The sequence below is a fragment of the Podarcis raffonei genome, chromosome 12, assembly GCF_027172205.1.
Source record: "Podarcis raffonei isolate rPodRaf1 chromosome 12, rPodRaf1.pri, whole genome shotgun sequence".
NCBI classification, from domain to species: Eukaryota; Metazoa; Chordata; class Lepidosauria; order Squamata; family Lacertidae; genus Podarcis; species Podarcis raffonei.
The window spans coordinates 38,527,436-38,550,221 of record NC_070613.1 but is presented as its reverse complement, the minus strand read 5'-3'; the positions used below and the strand labels follow the sequence as shown (position 1 = coordinate 38,550,221).

General features: G+C 43.8%; 1 protein-coding gene across 5 annotated transcripts in view; it reads right to left on the bottom strand.

The window, feature by feature from the left end:
• Positions 1–22,786, bottom strand: part of PLCL2 (phospholipase C like 2) — a 137,024-nt gene that overhangs the window by 67,607 nt on the left and 46,631 nt on the right. For 2 of the 5 annotated variants that reach the window (XM_053359268.1, XM_053359266.1), the window contains 2 exons: positions 10,432–10,503; positions 4,684–5,283 (listed from right to left, as the gene is read on the bottom strand). In XM_053359268.1, the coding sequence (XP_053215243.1) occupies positions 4,684–4,998 (315 nt within the window). In that variant the 5' untranslated portion in view covers positions 4,999–5,283; positions 10,432–10,503. Of the gene's footprint in view, positions 1–4,683; positions 5,284–5,406; positions 5,575–6,302; positions 6,410–6,483; positions 6,659–10,431; positions 10,504–22,786 lie in introns of those variants that run through there. The other 3 variants (XM_053359263.1, XM_053359265.1, XM_053359264.1) reach the window with 3 other exon arrangements.

Here is a 22,786-nt window from a genome sequence, read left to right as displayed (position 1 = left end):
GAAGACTATGTTGAGTCATTCAACTCCTGGTTTTGTTGTAACATAGTGCCACAACAAAGCCTGTTTGACACGTTGCAATAAATTATTTGCACTTTCTTTATATATCAAACAGCTGATGAAGTTGTTCTAGTGATTATAAGCATTTAGTGCTGAGTGTGGGCAGAACAACTGTTAGCAATAAAAACTGTTGGTCATTTTCTTCTGGGCATTTTCCTTTCTCCCCACCTCCATTCCCAGAGCAATATGGAAAAGGAGCCCAAGTTCTGGAGTGCTCTGTTCATTACGCCTTGGGCCATAGAAGCTACTATCATGGGTTTTTTTAGGATAAAGAAAGAAAAGAAAGAAAACGGTACTTCTAATTTGTCTATCTGTCCTAGTACTGTACATATAACAAAAGGGGGAAAGCAATCCTAACATGTTACCTTACAGCAGGGATGAGGTACCTGTGCCCCTACAGGTGTTGCTTACTCCAGCTTTCAACAGGCCTAATGAACATGCCCAATGGTCAAAGATGTAGGAATCTGATAGTCCAACATCATCTGGCAGGTAACCTATTCCTGCTTTATAGTCATATACATACATACATACATACATACATACATACATAGGAGATATGATGAAATAATCTGTGAAAAAGATGTCATTATTCCATTTCATAAGTTTCTACTTTCAGTGTCCTTAGTATTGTTCCTTTGGGATAACCAAATTCTATTTTAACTGTCCAACAGTGGAGCAGACTCCCTTGAGAGGTGGTGATGGACAAGCCATCATTGGAGGTTTTTAAGCAGCGGTTGGATGGCCATCTGTCATGTATGATCTAACTAGATTCCTGCAGTGCAGGGGGTTGGACTAGATGACCCTCGTGATCCCTTCCAACTCTACACTTCTATGATTCTCACATGTAAATGGTATGTACATTCGGATGTGCTTTTAGTCAATCAAAATGTCAATTCAACTATGATTTCTAACTCTGTGGTTGGAGTAAAAACAAGAATGCCAATGCAGTATAGTTGCTAAGAGTTTCAGACTAAAGTTGGGGGAGACTCTGCTCTGAATCCCAACTCACCCAATGAAGCTCATTGAGTTACCTTGAAAGAGTCACTACCTTTCAGCCTAACCTTTCTTACACGATTGTTGCTGTATGGGGAAAAAGAGAGAAGAACCACATCTGCTACCTCATGCAACTTGGAGGAAGGGGAAGGGTATAACAAATATTTTTGTTATATTTTTTAAGGCAAAGACATCTCCTTCCTAACTGCTTGTTTTAAAAACTACTCCAAATGAAAACATGCAGGAATTGTGTTACAATGAGAAAGTGAAGCTTTAATAGGTTACTGCATTATAAATGTTACTAATGCATTGCCTTTTGTGGCATTTATCTCCAGCAGAAATTGAGAACATACCCTAACCATGAACAGAGAAAATATTCTTGCTGCTGCTTTTCCAAAATGCGTGGAGAGCTAGAAATATTGTTTGCTATGCACAGGATCTCTGTGCAGAAGTGGTGCTTGCCCAATCCAGCAGGCTATGCAGGCAAGCTGTCCTACATGCCAAAATCATCTGGAAGTGGGAGGAAGGGAGGGCTAGCCGGTAACAGATTAAGAAAGCAAAAGACTTTCCAGTTTGCTAACAGCAAGTGATAATGTAAATGTAAGCAGAGTACTTGTATACAGCAAAAGCAGGGACTCCCAATTAAATAAACAAACTATATTGTATAATATCGTTACTGTCAGTAATATACGCATAAAACTTCAATATACAGAACAACAGAGTTGAAGCTCGTCGTGCAACATCCCACTCCTAAATGGTTGTGTTAGCTTCATCCAGATGCACACCACCACAGATAAAGCACTATTCTAAGAAGGACCAAATGGGGTTCCATTTGCCATTTAGTTTCATAAAGTGCTGCACTGAAAACTCCTGTTGCAATCAGGAGTGCCCACGTGGTAAAACAACTCTAAGGGTTACAGATGGGGCATGTAAAATTGCAACACAGAAGCGGTCTACCACAGAGAAGTAGCACACAAGCCAGCCCTTTGAATGCAGAAATCCTCTTACTACAAATCCCGAGCACAGCACAGGGTCCCTAAAAAGTGATGACAGTTCTTATGATTTTACATACGCAGCCAAGCCTAGCAACAAACCAAGGGTCAGGTTCCACAATGGATAAAACGGCAACTTCTGCTGGAACTGGAGCACTACAGCCAAATCCTAAAGCCTGCTACCAAAGCAGAGCACTGTAGTTTTTTGCAGGCCCATACTTTTCGTAAGATTAAAATTGTTTACTCCAGCTCTCAACAAGCCTAGCCACTGTTCATAGAAATGTAATAAACTACACTGGGGAAAGAGGCTCAGAATACCAGTATGGTGGGCACTGCTTAAACAACAGTATATTATTTGCATAAGCAGGCATTTATTATCATATTTGCGCTGACATTTCAACATCAGTTTTTAGTATATAACTCAGGAGCTCCAGATGTACTTGGCAGGTAGAAGCACCATTAAACAAAGATTAGTTTCAATAAATAGGAATCCGTGTTTATGATGTTAAAATTATACTATAGGAAGCAATTATTTTAGTGCCACTAACTTACACAAGTGTTTTGCCAAACTCTTGTATTGGCAGCCACATACTTCAAAAAGAATGTCAACTGTAAAAGAGATAATATAGTTGTGTTCAACTAAATGGAAAGTAACAGCTGACGCAAGAAACTCGTATTATTTGCTAATGCTGCATGTCTATAGGGCAAGGATTTGCATAAACTTCAATATGGATATCCATAATCAATAGCATGTTTAAAATTGCGTATCTAGGGCTTTTAATTTTTTTGCATATGTATGAAGGTGACCTTGAACAATAAACAAATTCTGAATAAATTCCAAACCTTAGTTCATTTAAAATTCCTGTTCCCACTGAACTTGGTAGCACTTGCTTCCAAGTACACACACATCAGACGTGGCTGTAAATATGGATGACACTCCAATACAAAATAATTATCAGCCAAGGCATGTTAATAAGTAATATTTGGAGTTCACACCATGCTGAACCACTAATGGAAGTAATAATACGAAAGAGATAGTGAGGAAAACAACTACTGTAACTTTATTTCTAAAAATACTTATATACCACTTTATCATAAAAAGAAAAACATTAGGAAACAAATCAAGAGTTTTAACCCATAGTTAGTTGGATGTACCACATAAGTCATAGATGTGTGGAAGGCAAAGTCCACTTTCAAGTTAACAAATTCTGAATCCCAATCCTAGCTTTAAAGCAAGCTACGGTTTGAAAAAATGTTTCTTTTATTCCTACCCTTTTGAAGCACAAGCTTGCTACAGAAACTGAAAAAAACACACACCACTATTTAACAAACTCCAGTAATACAGCAATTATATTGTTGTTTGGACTACCAGGGAACACAATTGCAGAGTTATAAATTAACTCTGTGCTTGGTTCAAAAGATATTTTGGCAGGCTAAATGAATACGGTATTGAATTTATACCTAAACAAGAAGCAACAGAAGTTTGCCACTGTGCTGCAGATGTTTGTCACACAGGCACACTGCTGCAAGTGGTTAACAAACCTGCACCACCTCTCTCTGACAGGATGGGTGGGTGCAAGACTGTCAAATGCACTCTACCACTGACTGTCCTTGTTCTCCCCTTGATTCTGAAAACAAGATCCTGCAGCTTGCTGCACAACTTGAGATCTGCTGCTAATGGAGTATTCATTATAGAAACATTTCACTTTACAACATGCTACTGAAAATACCTATTCTCAACAAGGAGATATCATTGGCTATGGACTTGCTGTATTCATACATATTGCAAGTCTATTATTTTATGTAACTTTTAATGCAGTTCATCTGTGTTTAAAATTAACAGTATGGGTTATATGCCATTCAGCTATTATGAATCCTATGCCCTGTAGCGATCAAACATAAATTAGTCACTTTTTTTTATATAAAAACCCCAACTGTTTCTTTAAAACTAACAAGACTTATAGCCAGGAATCCTTCATTTTGTGAATCTATGATTTACCTACCAGCATTGTCTTATCTCCCCGTACCTGTTTGATATGTGACAATAATATCTAGAAAGTAATTAAGAAAGGCTAAGACTATAGGCATAAGCTGCCATAAACAATCTCTTGATGGATGCGCTGTCACCTTTAGGAGGGCGTTCATCTTTCTTCCCCCTCACCCACGTCATTTATCCTTGGTTTTCACATCACTTGCTGTGCGTCTGTCAACAGGGTACAAAATTGCTCTGCACAGGTGCACCCAGCATCCCACAGAATCAGCAAAAACCTGCGTAGTCTGAAATCTCTGCATGGCAAGCTGATTCCGTACTTAACTAGGCAGCAGTACCTTCCTTCCTTCTTTCATTTCAGAAGCACAAGTTCTCGCGCCTCCCCCCCCCCCCAATGCCCCCAACTTTACCTCTTTATACAGACACAGACACCAAAGCTCCACACTCATATAATCAAAATTCAATGGCCAGGTTGTGTCCTCTCCCTGCTTTAAAGCTGTGTGTTCACCTGCACAAGTCAGCAGACACATTTACTGCTACATACACGACTGAGTTGGCTCACCTGGAGCCTGGCATTTGTGCATGTCCATTTCCATCATCCCCTTTCCCACCCCCAAATAGCAGAGAACCCCAGGTAGCACATCCTCTTACCTTGATGATGCTCGTTTTCTTGGGGTGACCAGGTTTGCCATCTGGCTGCAGGGTGGGACATCCTCTCTCTGTGGCAGGGCTGTCAGACTGAGTAGACTCTGTCTCTTCTCTGGTGCCCATCAGAGCGCAGTCCCCATTGGAGACCCCGTTGCCGGCACTGTCCAAGTGGGTTCTTGCAACCCCACCACCACCTCCTCCACCACCACCACCTTCCCCATCTCCTGCTTTGAAGGCAACCTTCCCGTGTGCAGGGCTTGGGGAGGAGGCTATGCCCCCACTGCTGGTGCCACCCCCTCTGCTGCCAAACTCCGCCATCAGCCTCGCCAGTTCTAGAGGAGCAACAATATCGACGACCCTTCTCTTCTCCTCCCTCCTCCTCCTCCTGCTGCTGCAGCAGCTCGGCGATGATGATGATTGGGCTTCTCCTCCTTCCGCTTTTTCTTTCTTTCTTTCTCCTCCCCGATATATGCAAAGGCTCTAAAGAGGCGGGTTGCAAAACTCTCCCGTCTCCGACCGTCGGTCAAACTGCAAAGGTTGTAAAGCGCCGGAGCGATCGCACAGATCCCGGTTCCGCCAGCGCCAGCCGTGGTTTTTCAGCACCTGGGAGAGGAAACGAGAGAGAAGGAGGGAGGGGGGAAAGAGGGGGGCGGGATGAAACGTGACAATCAGCTCTCAAATGAGGCGCACGAAACAATAACATACTTTGTAAAAAATACGACGTACTGCATGCATCCGGTGGGGCGGCGATGCACCGCCTTACACACATACACACACACACGCAACGCGGCGTGCACGGAGAGGTGAAGGATAGGAGTCCTCCCCGAAACACAACAACAAAGGCGCTCTCCCCGAGGGAGGAGGGAGGGGAGGAGACGAGAGAGCTCCCCCCCCATAAGGAGCTAGAGGCACGGGCGCGCGCGCGAGGCGCAGCACCCTTGCAAAAAAAAGGCGGCAGCTGCCGCCGCCGCTACTAAACCAACAGCGACTTCAAAGCAGCGGTGATTATTTGTGCATTAACTGGAAGGCGGGGAGGAGAGCGAGCAAGCTCTGAAAGGAAGTCGCGCGGCCAGTCACTTCCTCACAATATCGATGCTTGCTTGCATCGTCCTCCTCCCGCTCGCCGTTATAATTCCCGCGTGCGCGGGGGGCCAAGGAGCGCCTCCTTCCCTTCCTCGCCGGAGAGCCGTCCCGCCTCTTTGTGTCCTCTCCTACCGGCTGCACACGCAGCTGAGGGCACTGCAGTGGCGCCTCGGAAGCGTTCACCTGTGCCGACACGACCACACACACGCGCGCGCGCGAGAAAGTCAGCACACGCAGAGAGCCGCCTTGTGCACACACACATATACACGTCCCTCTTCCTCCAGCACCCAGGGGCATTTTTACGCGCTACTCTTAACCTGCCCCTCCCCGCCACCGGGCAGGCAAGCAAGAGCGCGCGCGCCCCTCCCCGGTTTCTGGGCTCCAGGGCAGCAACTCTCTCTCTTGCGCGCGCAGGGTCCCCCAAACTGCCCTTCCCCGCGCTCAGGCGCTGTTTCGGCCAGCTGTCACTTTTCCCGCCTTCCTTTCCCTCCCGCAACCTTTCCAGCAGCTCTCCCTCCCCGTCCAAAGAATGCGCACACCTCCACGGCAAGGTGACAGAGTCGCCGCCGCTGCTCTCGGCATGGCCGCAGTCAGAGCAGGCGTCCCCTCCCTTCCCGCTTCCCCGCTATGGTCGCCGCCTCTGCCTGAAGCCGGATACGCGCCGAGAGACTGATTCATGTGCCTGGGCTGTGCTTTCCCCCACCCCGTCTCTTGCCTCACCCGTTGGGAGAAAGGGTGGCGGGCGGCGGCTGCCGCGGCTTCCCTCCTGGGCTGCCTGAGGTAAAGGGGCAGCTGCGAGCGTGACGCCGGAGCGCCCCCGCCTGTGGGAGGGCAGGGAAAAGCCCCGCGAAAACAGCCCCCGCCTCCGTCTAATTGCCTGTGCGTATCTTCCACCGGTGCCGGCTGGGCCCGACCCAGTTGTCAATCAGACGGACGAACACCGCTCAGATTGGGCAGCCGCCCAGCACCCCCTCCGGCAAGCCCAACACACTACAGTGGAGCCGAGGGAGGGAGAAGCCAATCTGTCAGGCAAATGTTGCCCACTCGGGGTGACCTGGCGCTTTGCCTTCACAGACACCCCCTTCCTTTTTATCCCCCCCCCCAAATAACCAGTTGCTTGGGGTTGTTTTAATGGCGAAGGAACTCAGCCTAAAGTGCTCTTCCTTCATATTCCTCTCATTTTTTTGCTTTTCAACACACCTTCCTCTCCTGACCTCTTCCAGGGCTATTTTCCTTGGTCTCTCATTTTATTTTGTTTTTTAAAACCACACTTTTTACCTTGATGCGAACAACTGCGTGTGACATGGCACTTTCACAAATGGGTTTAATTGTTTTGTTTTCATTTTCCGCTTCTGTGATTGAATCTAAAGCCTCGTTTGGCTAGAACATGCGTTCCATTTAAAACTGGCTCTCTCCTGCGTTAATAATGCGCAGAAGAAGTGATACATTCCAGACTAAAATGCATTCTTGGCTTCACTTGTAAAAATGCCCTCAGGACTTTCAGTGGTTAACCCATCGGACCATCTGGATTGGGTTAGTCACATTCCTGGACAATCAATCCTTTTCCTGTCCATTAATGGCTTCCAAAGTGTAAATCAAATTGAAATGGATGTGTGTACATGCCGTATGCTCAAGGACATATAGATGACGCTTCCAAAAAGAGGCAGAGAGCAGACAAAACAAAAACAACAGAATAAGTGTGCTGATAAAAAAACAAGGATATATGTGTTTTTTACACATGCTTTACATACACCAACCACATCATGACAGCCCAGAGCACATTCTTGATGTGAAGTCTACCAGCCACTTAATGACCACAAAGCCTTCCCTTATACAAGCATACTGGCATTTCAGGTAAATTATATAATTATATTAATAATAAATTATTTTCCAGCCTTCTGCATGCTGTACAAAAACACAAAAGGGATCCTGTGAAAACAGGCAGCATAACGGTCACACAAGAGTTCACTCTTTCACTTTTGTTTTAATTGATGTGCTATAGCTACTACCCCTCTTGCTGTTTACTCACTAACTTTAATACAAACACACACCAAAAGGGTTTGGGGAAGGAAACACCTCTGCTTCACTCACTCTCTTTTGCTACCTAGATCATTGGTTCCCAATTAGCTAACGACTGAGGACCCCCTGTTTTTCAAAAGCCAAGCCACAGACGCCCTACTTTTGAAAACTTTGGTATCCCTATGGTAGTTTTAGTTATGTGAATGGTGCCACAGACCCCGAGTGGGCTATGCAAACCCCCTGGGGTCCATGGACCATCAATTGGGAACCACTGACCTTGATAATCTACCCTAAGCATCTCAAAGTTGGTTAAGGAGCAATGAACAAATCTGCATTAAATGAGTCTGTGCTAAATGAATTTGAGTAAATACATTAAGTGACATCATGGAAGATAAAGTTGAAAGAGAGATTAGACGGTTTGATAAAGCAACTGCAATATTAACAGCACATGGCAGAACTGAATAATCTGTCATGGCCCTGAAAACACTTTGAAAAAGAAAACAGATATTGTGAGAGTGTTTAAAAAAGGAATGGAATAACTTGATAGACAAGCTTTAGCACAGTTCAAGAAGGAAAAGCAGGACTGCATCCTAAATACACTTACTAGTGTGTAAACCCCACTGAATACAGTGGAATGTCCTTCTGAGTAATAGGATAGGATTACTCATAAATTTCCTTCTGAGTAAACAAGCATATAACCATTTCTGAATGTACAACAAGGCAGCAGCAAGAAAGGATAAAAGCGGGGTGAAGAAAAGAGGTCTGGAACAGACGGAGACTAGTTTGAAAGTGACACAGAAATCCACAGGGGGTCAGTATAAGTGATGGGCTGTGTCATTGCCTATAGGAGAGAAAATGCAGAACAGAAAGAAGAAGCAAGGCTTTTCAAAGGACATTTAAAAAAAAAATCACTGACGTACAAGTACATGCATTGCAACATGACAAAATAAATAACAAAAACAAACATGAATAAATAAGTCTATAACAAATACTGTAGGAATGAAATAATAGCCCCAAAGACTTACTTACAGTAATTATGTTATAATTTGCTTTATAAGACAAGTGTCTTTTCAAATTGAGATGATGGAGGATAAAACTCCCAAGAGACCTTCACTGATGTGAGAAATGAAAGGAAACCACTTCTCAAAAAAGGAATTTTGTATAGCTGTGTGTTTTTGTAAGTCTGCTCTGTGATGCATTAACTTTTTGAGCAATTGGAAAAAAACCAACACAGAGATTACAACTGGCAACACAAGGGGTGTTATTGGAAAAAGCAGGTACCTTGCCCTCCCCCTCCCCTCTGAACAAATCTTCATTCAAACTGCACAGCCTCCACATGACCTTCAAATGGGGCTTGTTGGTTGTCACTCGTAGAGCAGCATGAAGCTGAGTTTTGCTATGCGCATATACTGTAGCTATCAAATGTGCAGTTTTCACCATATCCAGTCCCATAACTTAGACCAATGCAGACATCCCAGTACAGTGAAAAGAAGCTAAGAGATGGAATACCAACCATTTAAAAGGCAGAAGACAAGTTGACTAGGAGTAGGATAGAAAATATATTTTGTTTGGAAAGAAAGATAGCTGAAAACTTAGTAACAGTCATTTTAGATGAGTAGAATAGAGGACATCGGCAAGACAACTAAAGAACAGAAAGAACATGCTGTGCACCCACTGCTGAAAGACAGCAAGAATCAGGAGTGAAAACTAGGGAGACGAAATCTTAGAAGACAAATGGAAGAGGAGACAAACATTGTCTTAATGGCATTGATGCTCAGCCATGTCAGTTCTCTGATTCAGTAAGTTTCTGTTTCCCATTTCCCCATTTAGAAAAGCACTGTACAATTAAAAATCCTTTGTTGGTGGATACCAATGTATTAAAATAGTCACTAGGCACATTCCACCATACATTACAGTGTACACTAACATTCCAAGGTTACAAGTCTATGCACCTCAATTTAAGCATGTCTACAATGAATTCAGTTGGCTTGACGTCTGATGGAACATGCATAAGATTCAACAGCATGGCTACTACTGATGGCGTGTCTGTGAGCTGTGTCCAGAAATGGAGTTAAGTCCTTGGCTTGGGTTAGGACTCCCTTTGCTAGTCTACCACAGCAGCAAAACAGAGGGAGGAAAGGAAACAGGCAAAGTAAAACCTGATGTTGCCACCTTAATTCTGATACTGGTTTCTCTTGTCCCATAGAGAGAGCCTTGCTACTGTTATTCTGGTCCATCCTAGCCTTGCCTTCCTGGCTTCCTGGTGGATTTTGCTTATTGGTTCAAAATAGGTTTGTAAAATTTATCTCCCCTCTTAAATGCCTCATGGACCCTTTAGGTTTTCAAGGCAAGACCCTGAAAGAGTCCTTGTATTTTTAGGAGTTGCATGGAGAAGGTAATTTTATCTGGTGTGACTTTTTCTCCACCACAACTCTTAGTTTAGCTTGTTTAATAATTTCAAATTACACCCAGAATATACTATTAAATGCATTTCTAAATGTAAGTCTGCAAGAATTTGTCATGTAGAAAATGTAGTTAGAAAAACGCACTTGCTAACAGCAGAGAATAAGTCATTTTCATTTAACAATTTTTTTTAAAAAAAATAACAAAATTAAGAACTAATCAATAACAAAATAACCAGTCAATTACCTAATAAATGCTGCTGGCCCAAAATCAATGGTTGTGTCTCATTGCTTGTACTGTTTGTGCTGTTTCTACATCCTGTTGGTGGCAAGGAAAAAAACAGATGTAAAAAGAGAATTCCTGGATGCCAGACTCCAAGTTTGGGGCAAGTACTCTCTGTGGAGAAACCCCAGCAGAGATTTAAAATCACAATATACAGTAAAGTGTGGAAAGATAAGCTGCTCAAACCTGAGTTCCAAAATACTCTCCTCTTCAACCAGCATAGCAAAAGACTACACGTTTTGTTAGTTTAAAATGGTGTACTTGCAAACTCTCCAAAGATTGGATTCATGTGCTTTTCCATACAGCATTCAGAAAACGCAGGCTTAGTTACAGTGATGAAAGTTCCTAAATTATTGGTATGAGATTTCAAGAAAGGCTTGATAGAACCATGTGGTCTGAACTTGGAAAAATCAGCTCAGACCTCTTTACATGCTAAGCTTATTACCGTATTTTTCGCCCCATAGGATGTACCGCCCCATAGGACGCACCTAGGGTTTTTTTGGGGGGGGGGAATAAAGAAAAAAAATTATTCCCCCCCAGGTGCGGGGCTGGCGCAGGGGAAGCCCGAGCTTCCCCCGACCCCAGCCCCCAGAACAGGCTGCTGCCTGCAAGCCTTGCGAGCCCGGTGCGCAAGGCTTGCTGACATCTGCCCGAAGCACGGGGCGGGCTCCGCAGCTCGCCCCGTGCTTCAGGCTGCAGGCTGCCGCCCCAAGCCTTGCACGCCCGGCGGGACCTCCCGTTGGGCGCGCAAGGCTTGCCGACATCTGCCCGAAGCACGGGGTGGGCTCTGCAGCTCGCCCGTGCTTCGGGCTGCAGGCTGCTGCCCGCAAGCCTTGCACGCCCGGCTTGCGGATAGCTTCCTGAAGCCTGGAGAGCAAGAGGGGTCGGTGCGCATCGATGCCTCTCGCTCTCCAGGCTTCAGCGAAAGCCTGCATTCGCCGCATAGGATGCACACACATTTCCCCTTCATTTTTGGAGGGGGAAAAGTGTGTCCTATAGGGCGAAAAATGCGGTAAGTAGACTGGGGGAACAATAGGCTTGATTACCTAACCCAAGGTGAGCTAAGCCTGGCAGGGCAGTTCACTCAATGGCATTAACCCTTTCACACATTCCCTTCATGCATTAATTAGACTTAAGCATACTGGTTGTATGAGGCTAGTTATCCCACACATCCAATGTTCTAGGGCAGGCACAGGCAAAGTCAGCCCTCCAGATGTTTTGGGACTACAACTCCCATCATCCCTAGCTAACAGGACCAGTGGTCAGGGATGATGGGAGTTGTAGTCCCAAAACATCTGGAGGGCCGAGTTTGCCTATGCCTGTTCTAGGGAAAATATTTGGTTGTTTTTAGCTTTCCACACACATAAATATTATTATTCAAACTGTCTTCTGAACAGATTCGGTAGTCCTATATATTAATCTTACAAATATATTAACGTGCACACTTTTTACCAGATACTATAAGAACAATTCATATAAAAATTCCAGACCATTTGAAATGCTAACTATTGGGGATCAATGCAATCGTCAAGAAATAGATAAAACTATGCCTAAATTGCTAGTGTTAAATCCACAGATTGGGCTGGATTTATTTTTTGTGTTGCTTCACAAATTAAATTAAATGGCAGGCTGAAATTAAGTATGGATTTACAGTAACATCTTTAGATCTTCTGGACAAACAGTCTCTCCCTCATTAGCCTCAAATTAAAATTCTGAATTTAAAAGCTGCAGGAACCCCAAGTTATTAGAATTCTTTGTCATGTAGCCTCTCCAGCAGCGCAGTGAACATGAGTAATGATTTCAGCCATTTTGCCACTTAAAATGCAAGTACAGAACCATCTCCTTGCCACTGCTGATCAGACTGATAACAAAATTTGACTTCTGCATCAGTACAGTATAGCATGATAACGGATATTGTAAGAGCTGCAGCATTAACATTAAACTTTGGCAGAATGCTCCTAAAGCATGCTGGCCATAAAAAGATTATCCTATGCAGCAGTTGTTCATGGCAAAAGATGTCTAGCTATAAATCTCTCTGAATATATGCTTAATGAATCTGTGATGCCAACAAGCATCAATGAAATAAGTTTGGGAAGCAAGGACATGTTGTAATTGTGATGAGATTTAGTGTTAATGCCTGAGCCTTGTATTCATGCTGCTTCTCCCCTTCTCTACCACGTCTGGCACAGTTATACTGAGGAGATCAGAAGCACTGACTTCCTTTTCAATGAACTGCAACTTAGCTTTACTTCCATTCCCTAAACTATGGTTAATCTTGACTATAGATCGATGAAACAAGCAATCTTCCCAAACTACAATTTGCAATTGAGCTGGTTTATTAAACCTGTTTTGTCTGGGATTGCACAAATCTAGACTCTCAAGCCATAGGGCACTGCCTCAGAGGGACTCTGGACTTCTCAGAGACAAAGCAGAACCTGTATGAGTTCAACGCAAGGACTCCTGGAGCACCTTGTGGTGCCTCAGCAATCCAAACATCAAAAAAACTGCTGCAAAGTGTCTGCTAAAAGTGAACTAGGAGTCTCTAATCTTATCATATAGGGAAAACACCAGAGTGGGGTGATGGGGGAAAGGACATTAAACATCAGTACAGTGGTACCTCGGGTTACATACACTTCAGTTTACATACGCTTCAGGTTACAGACTCCGCTAACCCAGAAATAGTGCTTCAGGTTAAGAACTTTGCTTCAGGATAAGAACAGAAATCGTGCTCCGGCGGCGCGGCGGCAGCAGGAGGCCCATTAGCTAAAGTGGTGCTTCAGGTTAAGAACAGTTTCAGGTTAAGAACGGACCTCCGGAACGAATTAAGTACTTAACCCGAGGTACCACTGTACAGGGAAAGGGCAAAGTAAGAGCTGACAAGTTATAATCAGAGGGAATGGGTTTACCCAGAAAGCAAATCCCTTTAATTCTTTTCTTCAACCAACTTTAAAGGTAATGATAGCCTTTGGAAGTATTTCTCTACAGTTTGGCAGGCTTATTGCCCCGGGGCACATATCTCAAGTCTCCAATTTTTAGACTAATTGCCCACAAGCACTAGGAAAACACCCTAAAACTGTGAAGGTTGCCCTTGTGGGTAAACCATTGCAGCTATCATTCTGAAATTTGACAGAATTCAATCTGGCCTGTAAATGTCATCCAATTCCACCCCAAAATAAGTTCTAAAAATTCCCCTTTAGGAACAGAAAGAAATTTGAAGTTTAGAAGATGCCCTGTGCGCGTGCGCGCGTGCGCACACACACACAACCTATTTGCCTGTAATTTGGCAGACTTTATTCATTCCAGAAGGGTAGCATACCTGCAGATTTCATCCACTTTTGTCAAAAGGGAAGCAAAGCAAACTTGGGCAGACCCTAAGGCAAATCAGCCGCCCTACAAAGTGTTCCTGACTGAGATGGGTTGTTTTTCAAAGCACTGAATTGATGTCCAAACCAAATCTTGAAGTCCTTGTCTTGTGTCTAGCGTCAGAACTCAGGTGCCACAATGGTTGTCTAGTGGCACAAGCAGCGGCGGAGAAAGCCACTCAGGCGCCTGGGGCAGTGCACCCAGGGGTGGGGTGAGCCTCCCATAGGGGTGGGATGCACTGTGGGCCTCCAGAGTCTGCCTGCCTCCTCCCACTCAGCCGCCCTACCGCTGCAGGGGAGGCAGCAGGCGGACCGTTTGGGCAGCATGGAGCCTGCACACCGAAGCCATTGCATCTTTCCCAGGAGAGACATGTGGCTCGAGTGTGCTGCAGGCCCCGCGGTGAGTGCCGCCCGGCATTTTGTCACCCCCCTCAGTGGTGACACCCGGGGTGGCCCGCACCCCCGTTCCTCCACCCCTGGCCACAATATCATAAACAGGATGCATTTGCTATACAGTCTGTGTACTGTTTTTGATAAGAGGGGGAACAATTGTTCAAGCACAGCCTTATCATAATCATCATCAAATGTTAGGATTCTGCATATTTGTACCTGTGATGATGATGGTTATAAATTAACTTCCTGCTTATTTTTTTGAGCAGAAGAAAGAAAAAAAACCACACCTCAGAGAATCAACTCTGAGTCACATGCACTTAAACTGAAACACATATGTTTTCCTGAAAAGATGAGGATAACAAATCTGTTCTAGATTGACTTATTAACAGATACAGATTTTTGTCTCATTCCCTGTTTGAAATCTCTAAGACCAGCAAGGGCGCAAGGGACACACACACACACACTTACAGCTGAGAGCGAGAAACTGAGAGAGAGAAAAAGTAATTTTCTTCACATAAATGTTAATAAATTATAAGTTATGTATCAGACTTTGAAGCTATATACCAGATTCTATCTTCAGACCCTCTGAAGATTAATTCTGAGCAATTGCCTAGGTTACACAGTGCAGTATCGAAAAGGCAAGCATTCATAAAGTCATGAGATAGATCCCTGCAATAATTGGATTTGCTTTAAAACTTCATACATACAGTGCTAACCTGAAGGCAAAAACAGGGGTTTGTCTACTTTTGAAACAGGGATGGAAGAGCAGTGGCCCTTGGGGCATTATAGGGCTCCAACTCCCATCAGCCCCATCCAGCAGGGCCCATGATCAGGGTGATATGAGCTGCTGTCCATGAACATCTGAAGGGCAGCCAGTTAGTCAGTCCTGATTTAAAATCTTGTGTTTTGAAGGGACTACCCAGGTATAGAACTCATTCTGCTCACTCTTGGAAATTTATTTTGCTCAAAATCAGGGGTGGGGGTGGGGAGAACAGCACAAGGCAAGACTAGCTGGCAACACACAGTAAACTTAAGGCACAAAACTGGCTAGGAGCAAATACATATATGTGAATTGCTACTAAAATGTGTGCAAAATAAAATTCAGCTTTCACCTTACAAGTGTGGGCACACATAAAACATGGATGGAATTTCTAAAATACGGCAGTAGAGATATGAGATGATCAGAGCCCCACCCGTACTTGAAGCATGGGAAGTCCCAACAAAAAAATTATAATTCAGCAGAATATTTGGATTATTTGATATGTATTTGTATAATTTGCAATACTAAATGTGATCTGATTGGATTGTTAAAATGGAAAACTTAATAAAAATTATTTATTAAAAAAAGGAATTTGTAAAATACAATAATATAGAACTTAATATAAACTGATGGCTTAAAATCAAGCTCACACGACAAAATAAAAAATAAAAAATGGTAACATTTCTGCTGAAAAGCAAGTACAGAATTGCACACGATGTTATCACCAGAAGTTAGTCATTCAGCTGATCAATATAAATAAGGTGAGCTGACATGCAATGGATGCAATGCCTAATTGGTGCATAGTTAATATAAAGTTCTCACTAAACTAAAAAAACTTAGTCTAATGAAAAATTATTTTTAGGAAGTACACCAATCATATCCATAGGAACTTACATATGTCTCATTAGCTTGCCATTAAGACATTCTATATTGTTGTTTTAATAATCGTATTTTAGAAATTTTGTCCTTACATTTATCTACGTCCAAAATTTTTATAAGGTTGAAGTCGAATTTTATTTTCATGCATGTTTTAATAGCAATCAATATATATATATATATATTTGCTCCTACCCAGTTCTGTGCTTTAAGCCTACATTTTTCAGCTGGGTTTTGCATTTCATTTATTCTGTGGCAATACATGATGCACAGTAGCCAGACTGTGTTGTGGACAGACTAGAGTACTGTGAGAAAAGGTAAAGGTAAATGACCCCTGGACAGTTAAGTCCAGTCAAAGGCGACTATGGGGTGCGGCGCTCATCTCGCTTCACGCCAAGGGAGCAGGCGTATGTCCACAGACAGTTTTCCGGGTCATGTGGCCAGCATGACTAAACCGCTTCTGGTGCAACGGACCACCATGACAGAAACCAGAGCACATGGAAACGCCATTTACCTTCCTGCTGGAGCAGTACCTATTTATCTACTTGCACTGTTGTGCTTTCAAACTGCTAGTATGGCAGGAGCTGGGACAGAGCAACGGGAACTCACCCCATCGTGCAGATTCAAACCACCGACCTTCCAATTGGCAGACCCAAGAGGCTCAGTTGTTTAGACCACAACGCAACCCACATACTGTGGTATGGCTGCAGGAAACCCCAAGGTAATGTGGCACACGATGGTGTGGTTCTGAACAGTATGTAGCTGACTGCAGCTGAAGGGTGTAGCATGAGACTGCCATCTCCTCCCCCCCAAAAAAAACCAGGTTTCTCTGCCTAGAGATGCTGGTGGAAAAGCTTCATCTTCTAAAGCAGACCTTTCCAAACTTTTCCAGTTGGTGACACACTTTTTAGACATGCATCATTTCACGACACAGTAATTCAATTTTACTACCAAACCGGAAATTAAACTAACTCCTTTCCAGCCCCAGCAGCAGCATGGGGAGTATTCACGTGACACACCTACACAATGTAGCTGACAAACTAATGGGTTGTGTCGCAACACACAGTTTGGAAAGTTTTGTTCTAAAGCTACACTGGAGGGCGGGACAAGGTGGCAGGAAATGGAGCTTCCTATCCCTGAATTTGTAAATAGACAATAAGGTGTTGAGCTGGGTAATTTGCAGGAAGATACCTGAAGTCATCATGACTCACACACATATTCCAATACTGGAACCTTTCCAGGAATTAAAGTACCATTGATAGGCTAGTCATTGTTTTGCATACGGGTCTTCCATCTTTAAACCATTATTTGCATGGTTGTCACTAAAATCTAAGTCACAACTCCCATCATCCATAGCTAACAGGACCAGTGGTCAGGGATGATGGGAGTCGTAGTTACAAAACATCTGGAAGGCCGAGTTTGCCTATGTCTGAGTTTAGATCTCTGGATCCTAATATTGTGTGACTATTTCATGTTCTTCAGCTAAGGAACCCAATTTCATTATTTCTGCAGTTGCAACCTTATGAAACAAATTATCACCATTATAATTTACATGTCTGAAAACACTGAACCTATTTGTAAATTGTTCAAAGGAAGAGTCCTAACTTGATATGCTCCAGTCAAAAGTTAACAATCATCACAGTGGTTCTTAAAAAAGAAAATTGTTTTGAGAATTCCTCATTCATGGATACATCTATAGCACATATCTCCATGTTTCTTCTTGCCCAGCCTCCTAAAGGAAGATGGAAATCTGACACATATTCATTTCAGTTGTACAGTTTCTCCATTCTGATGTTAGCAATTATCTTGCCAGTCTGAAAGCTGATGACACGCTATACTCCAATGGGAGTAAATGATAAGGATCACAAAGGAATTAGTATCAGTCTGATAAGTGGCATACAAGTTACATCATTCTATTTTAGTCAAATGGCTTCTGAAGTATTATATGATACATACCTCCTGAAAAGAAAATGAGACAGGACTGATTAAACCAAGCATAAAACACTTTGAGATATCTGCCTTTGCCCAACCATAAACATACATTATGATTTCCTCTTAAGGACAAATCTTGATGCTACAGTATTAGCATTAAAAGTAATTGGGAGGGGGCATAAAGCTATGGGCTAGTTGGCCCAATGTCTGTTTGGGGAAAATTCATGGAAATTAATGCAATCTTCTCCAAGAGAATGTAAGGACATAAGGATAGCCTGGTGGATCAACCCAATGGCCCATCAAGTTCAGCATCCTTTCTCATGGTGGCCAACCAGATGTCTGTGGGAAACCCACAAGCAGGAACTGAGTGCAGGAGCCCTCTCCCTCACTGTGGTTCGTTCCAACTCTTCCTGGCTCGGCTCCAGTCTCCACACCAGGTGCTGGTCATAGATATTAGATGCTCTGCCACTATGGCCTATCCTGAAAATGGGAGTGTGAGGAACACTTGGGCTAGAACCAGAGAGACCTTCAGCCTTGTGCAATGCTGCCTTGTGAATCGGCGTTGTTTTAAATAGCCTGCATTGAGGTCTATAAAGGTAAAGGTAAAGAGACCCCTGGCAATTAAGTCCAGTTGCGAACGACTCTGGGGTTGTGGCGCTCATCTCGCTTTACAGGCCGAGGGAGCCAGCGTTTGTTTGCTTCCACAGACAGTTTTTCTGGGTCATATGGCCAGCATGACTAAGCTGCTTCTGGCGAAACCAGAGCAGTGCACGGAAATGCCGTTTACCTTCCCGCTGGAGCAGTACCTATTTATCTACTTCAAACTGCTAGGCTGGCAGGAGCTGGGACCAAACATCAGGAGCTCACTCCGTCATGGAGATTCGAACCACCGACCTTTCGATCAGCAAGTCCAAGCGGCACAGTGGTTTAACCCACAGTGCCACCCGCGTCCCATTGAGTTCCATAAGGCAAAATAAATAGGCCATAATTTGTAATGTTGTTGAGGGAACATTTTCCCTCATCTCTACACTGGGTTTGCCAGAGGCAGGAGACAGCTTTAGTATTCTTTCCAATGTACATTCCTTGACCTATTCACATATTTATTTTTATAGAGACTGGCATTTGGGAATGATGTTGTGGAGAAGGATCCCTTTACTACCACTTGCTCTAAGATGATCAGTTCAAAAGTATACGAATCTGCTATTTTTCAAATGGAAGCCTGCAAATTCAGTGTTCCTCAAGAAATCTGGCACACTACAAGGAGGATTGCAGAAGATCTTAACTAGGGTTGTCATATGTCTGGAATTTCCCAGACACAGCCAGGATTCAGCCATCAGAAACAGTGTCCGGGAAGAAAGCGCTGCAATGTCCGGGAAAATCTGGACATAGAATCATAGAATAGAATAATAGAATCATAGAGTTGGAAGAGACCACAAGGGCCATCGAGTCCAACCCCCTGCCAAGCAGGAAACACCATCAGAGCACTCCTGACATATGGTTGTCAAGCCTCTGCTTAAAGACCTCCAAAGAAGGAGACTCCACCACACTCCTTGGCAGCAAATTCCACTGTCGAACAGCTCTTACTGTCAGGAAGTTCTTCCTAATGTTTAGGTGGAATCTTCTTTCTTGTAGTTTGGAACCATTGCTCCGTGTCCGCTTCTCTGGAGCAGCAGAAAACAACCTTTCTCCCTCCTCTATGTGACATCCTTTTATATATTTGAACATGGCTATCATATCACCCCTTAACCTCCTCTTCTCCAGGCTAAACATGCCCAGCTCCCTTAGCCGTTCCTCATAAGGCATCGTTTCCAGGCCTTTGACCTTTTTGGTTGCCCTCCTCTGGACACGTTCCAGTTTGTCAGTGTCCTTGTTGAACTGTGGTGCCCAGAACTGGACACAGTACTCCAGGTGAGGTCTGACCAGAGCAGAATACAGTGGCACTATCACTTCCCTTGATCTAGATGCTATACTCCTATTGATGCAGCCCAGAATTGCATTGGCTTTTTTAGCTGCCGCATCACACTGTTGGCTCATGTCAAGTTTGTGGTCAACCAAGACTCCTAGATCCTTTTCACATGTACTGCTCTCAAGCCAGGTGTCACCCATCTTGTATTTGTGCCTCTCATTTTTTTTGCCCAAGTGCAATACTTTACATTTCTCCCTGTTAAAATTCATCTTGTTTGTTTTGGCTCAGTTCTCTAATCTGTCAAGGTCGTTTTGAAGTGTGATCCTGTCCTCTGGGGTGTTAGCCACCCCTCCCAGTTTGGTGTCATCTGCAAATTTGATCAGGATGCCCTTGAGTCCATCATCCAAGTCGTTGATAAAGATGTTGAATAAGACCGGGCCCAAGACAGAACCCTGTGGCACCCCACTAGTCACTCTTCTAATGGCAACCCAGGTTGGAAGAGTAGACTTTGGCGGGATTTTCACTTTTTGAAATATGGCAACCCTATCTTAACAGCAGATCCTGAAACAAAAGCCAACAATGAAAACCTTAATCAGCTCCTCCATCTACAACCAGCCATTTTTTTGTTCATTTGTTTGAATAACAACTGTGACTGAATCTGGCCAAAACAGCTCATGTGGATGCCTCCTCAAATAAGTGTGTTTTGAACATATGTGGAGGATAAAAAGACAGCCTGACAAATAGAGGAAGGGGCTGTTTTATGCATAGGGAGCATAAAATTCATGAATGGGGAATGGAAATAAATAAAGTCCACTGGAGAGGAATCTGAGAACAGCAGAAGGAAGAAAAAGGAGAAAGGGTACACTAGTCTGTTGGAATACGCCTACTTTATATCAGTGGCTTGGTGCAGGTATGATTCCCCAAACTCTTCCCATTTCCTCTTGAGGTTCACACACTCCCTGCCACTTGATATCAGCGTCTCACTCCTTTTCAGCACTAATGGTTAGCAGCTGTTGCCTCAACCTGAATGCTAACCACAGATAGTGCTCCAGTTTAAAGCTAAGTACCCTGAGTTTTCAACTCATTGCATCTGTAATGCTCACCACAGTTAGCACTGAAAGGGAAAATAGGAATTTCAGCAAGTGAGGTTAGAAGCAGCACACAAGCCAGAGGGGGAAGGAGGAGTATTCAGATTCTAGATTGAGAAACATTATGTCTATAATGAGTCAATGAGATGTAGAGAGGAACAGAGAGGAAATGAAAAAGACCTACTATTAACAGAAGAGATTCAGACACAAGGACTAAAGGTTTCCTGTGCAACAAAATTGTTTCCCAATATACAGAGCAGTGCATACTCCTAATGGAACTCAAATGTATCAGCTAAAACAGAGAAGCCAAGGAAGGAGAACACTAAATACATGAATTATGTGGACTTATTTTAGCCAGATGGTGTGTCCTCCTGTGAAGCCCAGTGTCCTTGGGATCAGAAGCTCAGGCCTTGTCTTTCTGTTTATATTTTGTAAATATTCCTAAGCCTGCTGTAAACAGTGTACAGTAGTCACACATTTATCTGTTGTCTAAGGAGCAAGTACACAACTGAAGGGGACTGAAAGCATGCTGCTTACCAAGGCAGCAGAACTTTTCAATGTCGATAAGAATTTTTTGTTCCTCATCAAGGGCATTTGTATCCTTGGGAATACTCAAAAAGGAAACAGAGGAATATCTTGTAATGGTAAATAACCAAACTCCAAATAAACCCTTTGTTTGTCACCACTGAAACCCTAATTACAGGTGCAAGCAGTGGTTTTTTTTCTAAAAAAATTTTTAGGGGTACTCTCATTTTCCCACACATATTGAAATACTGCCCCTCAATGAGGCCAAACTTAGATTCACAAAATGTTTAGGGGGGGTGTACCCCTGCCCCCCCAAAAAGCACTGGGTGCAGGTATTCTTTTGCTATCAGTCATTATTATTATTATTATTTTGCTGTACCAGGAGTTCTCAAACTACAATGGAAGGGCTCTAGCTCAATGGTAGAATATTGCTTTGCGTGCAGAAGGTTCCTGGTTGAATCTCTGTCATCTCCAAGTAGGGCTTGGAATGTCCCCCATCTAAAATCCTGGGGAGCTGCTACCAGTCAGTGTGGACAATACTGAGCTAGATGGACGAAGGGACTCACTCAGCATAAGACAGTGTTCCTACGCATGGTAATGAAGATCTGCACACAACTATGTTGTATGTAGTCATCTATTTTGTTTTGAATTTGTTTCTCTCCTGGAGTGTACCTTGCGCAGAATGGTTAATCCAAATTGCTCAATCTTTGAGCAGTGTGAAATTCCAGGTATTTTCCTAGGATTCGGTTTCCTTGGAATGAGGGACAGTAGAGATTGTGGTCTTTATGCTATATGGTTTAAGGTAAAGGGACCCCTGACCATTTGGTCCAGTTGTGACCGACTCTGGGGTTGCTGCGCTCATCTCGCTTTATTGGCTGAGGGAGCCGGCATACAGATGTGGCCAGCATGACTAAGCCGCTTCTGGCGAACCAGAGCAGCGCACAGAAACACTGTTTACCTTCCAACTGGAGCGGTACCTATTTATCTACTTGCACTGGCGTGCTTTTGAACTGCTAGGTTGGCAGGAGCAGGGACCGAGCAACGGGAGCTCACCCCGTCGCGGGGTTTCGAACCACCGACCTTCTAATCAGCAAGCCCTAGGCTCTGTGGTTTAACCCACTGCGCCACCTGCGTCCACCTGTTTACTTGCAAATATATACAACCTGAGACTATGATGGCGGGGTGAGGACATACAACATTAATACTCCAGAAGGTCTTGCTTCTCCCATCCTCACAGCCTTGGATTCAAGCAGAAGTCAAGCATGGCTCTCACTCTCTGGCTTTTTGCCTGCTTCTAGCCCAGCTCACATAATTTTAGCCATTTTCCTTCTAACTAACAGTCAGGTGAGGGAAGCAGGACCTGCCCATTGCCCTCTGGCACAAAGCCATGCTTAGGCCCATTAACTCACCGAGAAGCCTGGCTAGTTCAAGAACTGAATCCCCCATTAGATTTTAGCCCTTGCTGGATCCAGGAGTC